The sequence below is a fragment of the Perkinsus marinus genome, assembly GCF_000006405.1.
Source record: "Perkinsus marinus ATCC 50983 genomic scaffold scf_1104296959768, whole genome shotgun sequence".
Classification (NCBI taxonomy): domain Eukaryota; phylum Perkinsozoa; order Perkinsida; family Perkinsidae; genus Perkinsus; species Perkinsus marinus.
Genome location: NW_003206281.1, coordinates 95,927 through 99,365, shown reverse-complemented (window position 1 = coordinate 99,365; position 3,439 = coordinate 95,927). Strand labels below are relative to the sequence as shown.

Genomic DNA, 3,439 nt, shown 5'->3' with positions numbered 1-3,439 from the left:
AAGTAGATTAAACCAGACAAGTTCTTACGCCACCACGTTGATGTTTTTGATCTTCGAAGGGTCGCTCATCAGCTCTGGACTTCTCCTGAGACACCACATAGTTCTGAATATTCAACAGCTTTGAGTTCACATACGTACGAACTGGGCTATGAGTATACAAAAACCAACAATAACTTCCCAAAATTTTCTGCAAATTTACATAATATCACCAACACTAGAATTGTCTATATGACTACCAGATACTCTGATGTTCGTTAACACCGGGTTTTAAGTGCATGTCGTATGACTACTTCTTCTACTACAGAATTCGAGATTGTTGAATGAACTCCCGTTCGAGAGTAGTGCTGGAGGAATATACACATCCAAGTATACCAAAACCAACAATAATTTTCCCACATTTCCTGGAAATTTTCATAATATCACTAACACATATTCCCCCCACTCCAAAGAGCATTCCAGCCATTAGATGGGATACTCTGCTGTTCGTTAACACCGAGTTTTAAGGTCATATCGTATGACTACTTCTATTACAGAATTCGAGATCATTAATCGGATGAATATACGCATCGAGCTCACGTTACATACGAATTCGGAGGCCGTATAGTAGTGTGTCGTGTATCGTGTATAGTTACATACAAGAACCAACGAAAATTTCCCAAATCTTCCTCAGAACTTTCATATTTTCACCAGTACTACCATCGTGTATATTTTACCACCACTTTCGAGAGGCACCCAAAAAACGATCAAATTACAGCATAAAATATAAAGGCGTTTGCAATCTATTGGAGTTTCACGACTACCCGTTTTACGTAAAGTGGCGTAAAACTTCGAGTCGCGTGATATGCAGTAATCGTGAAATCGTGTTCTTCATAACACTAGGGGTGAAACTCCATTACTTATATATATAACCATAGATATATAACTTCATAATATAATATCAACATCTACTCCCCTTCCCCTTATAACATTTTGCCACATTTACATCAGAATGTCAATCATCCCCTGTAGAGCGCCTGCACTCTGGTGCTCATACAAACCAAGTTTGAAGTGCATTCCCATCACTGCAAAGTCACTTCCACTATGACTCAGCTCCTGAAATGAGCGACCCAAACTAGCAAACAGTCAACAACACAGCCACTTTAGCTTAGTGGTAGAGCGTCTGCTTCGTAAGCAGAAGGTCGTCAGTTCAATCCTGGCAAGTGGCTTTTCTACAACCCCCCTATTACAATGTCGAACGGACATTGTCCATCTTCTTGAGGCTCAAAGTAGCGGAAAATCGCTTCCGGGTTGCGAAAAACGTCCCTAAAATCAAAACATAATTTCACAATTCCACAAATTCAACTTCAATTTTTTCCGACTATTTTCAACTTCACCTCAATCACTCAAGTGCCCTATGGAGAGAGCACCACGTGTTAGCAACTACTTTCGAGAAATAACATCAGTGTGGGAAAACATGCACACGGTAGGCCACATATGTTGGTGACAATATGAGAATTCTGAGGAAATTTGGCTAAATTCTTCTTGCTTTCTCTACACTTCTACCCTAGTTCGTATATGAACTCCCATAGTTAGTGAGGAAACTCCTAAGCTCAGCTGAGGAAAGCGAACATATATTACAACACTGAATAACATCCCCCCCCGAATTTGATAACAATGGCATTCACATGGGAATATTCGCATGTGGAAAATTAAAAATGATTCCCCCACCGAGAATGCTATAGGTTTCTCGATGATTTCAACACATATTATTACTAAGAAATTACTAGTATATATGAAGTTACCAGATTACTATATATTCCTATAGGTATACTTACTGAGCAAACTTCTCCCTAGTTGATATACAAATTCTTCCACCGAAATTGCCACCATATGCATATAATACACTTTCACAACCCGTTTTACGTCAAGCGGTCCGATATTCACGCGGTGATGAACAACAGTAGTAAAAAATTTTCTATATAACTCCATTGATATTGAAAATTCCCATCCATATTGATATCAAAACGAAGATCGTTCAACTAGCCTCCAAATTCGCCCTTCCTCCTTCCCTTCTACCTAGGCCCCATGAACCCGCTCATCGCACGTTGCATGCACAACACAGCAGCCTCCGTACCTACTACTTAAGGAGTTTCACAACCCAATTGGCAATCAGTGTGGGAAAACATGCACACGGTAGTCCACATATGTTGGTGACAATATGAGAATTCTGAGGAAATTTGGCTAAACTCTTCTTGCTTTCTCTACACTTCTACCCTAGTTCGTATATGAACTCCTATAGTTAGTGAGGAAACGCCTAAGCGAACATATATTACAACACTGATTTGAACAATACTCGGGAAATATCTTTTTCACTAATTTTTTTTCAAATCACTAGGGTCAAGAAACTCCTATACTAACACAAATATTACTTATAGCCGCTGAGGCTCCCTTCGAGTCGGATAACTGCTTGCCAGCTCTTATACCTCTCCACGGGATGTAATGAACAACAAACATTCCTGAGAAAATACAATTCAACAGAGTGATGCTGACTGTCACCACAAAACCATAATAACCAAATGCTCTTACATAGATTTGATCTCAAGACCTTCCCCACAGCGACCCGATACCCGAACGTCACCCGAAAGTCATCCAGAATCAACTATACTCAACTACTACTATACTCAACTACTACTATACTCAACTACTACTATACTCAACTACTACTATACTCAACTACTACTATACTCAACTACTACTATACTCAACTACTACTATACTCAACTACTACTATACTCAACTACTACTATACTCAACTACTACTATACTCAACTACTACTATACTCAACTACTACTATACTCAACTACTACTATACTCAACTACTACTATACTCAACTACTACTATACTCAACTACTACTATACTCAACTACTACTATACTCAACTACTACTATACTCAACTACTACTATACTCAACTACTACTATACTCAACTACTACTATACTCAACTACTACTATACTCAACTACTACTATACTCAACTACTACTATACTCAACTACTACTATACTCAACTACTACTATACTCAACTACTACTATACTCAACTACTACTATACTCAACTACTACTATACTCAACTACTACTATACTCAACTACTACTATACTCAACTACTACTATACTCAACTACTACTATACTCAACTACTACTATACTCAACTACTACTATACTCAACTACTACTATACTCAACTACTACTATACTCAACTACTACTATACTCAACTACTACTATACTCAACTACTACTATACTCAACTACTACTATACTCAACTACTACTATACTCAACTACTACTATACTCAACTACTACTATACTCAACTACTACTATACTCAACTACTACTATACTCAACTACTACTATACTCAACTACTACTATACTCAACTACTACTATACTCAACTACTAC

At 37.9% G+C, this 3,439-nt stretch overlaps 1 protein-coding gene and 1 non-coding gene across 2 annotated transcripts in view; one reads left to right on the top strand and one right to left on the bottom strand.

The window, feature by feature from the left end:
• Window positions 1–978: 978 nt before the first annotated feature.
• Pmar_PMAR026359 (hypothetical protein) overlaps window positions 979–3,439 on the bottom strand; it is a gene marked incomplete at both ends in the record, with an annotated part of 7,590 nt that continues 5,129 nt past the window's right edge. The window contains 4 exons of the mRNA XM_002772946.1: window positions 979–1,092; window positions 1,227–1,302; window positions 2,056–2,113; window positions 2,409–2,495. Coding sequence (XP_002772992.1) covers window positions 979–1,092; window positions 1,227–1,302; window positions 2,056–2,113; window positions 2,409–2,495 — 335 coding nt within the window. The remainder of the gene's footprint in view (window positions 1,093–1,226; window positions 1,303–2,055; window positions 2,114–2,408; window positions 2,496–3,439) is intronic.
• Pmar_PMAR026360 lies at window positions 1,134–1,205 on the top strand. The gene has a single exon. It is a non-coding gene; the product is annotated as a tRNA-Thr (tRNA).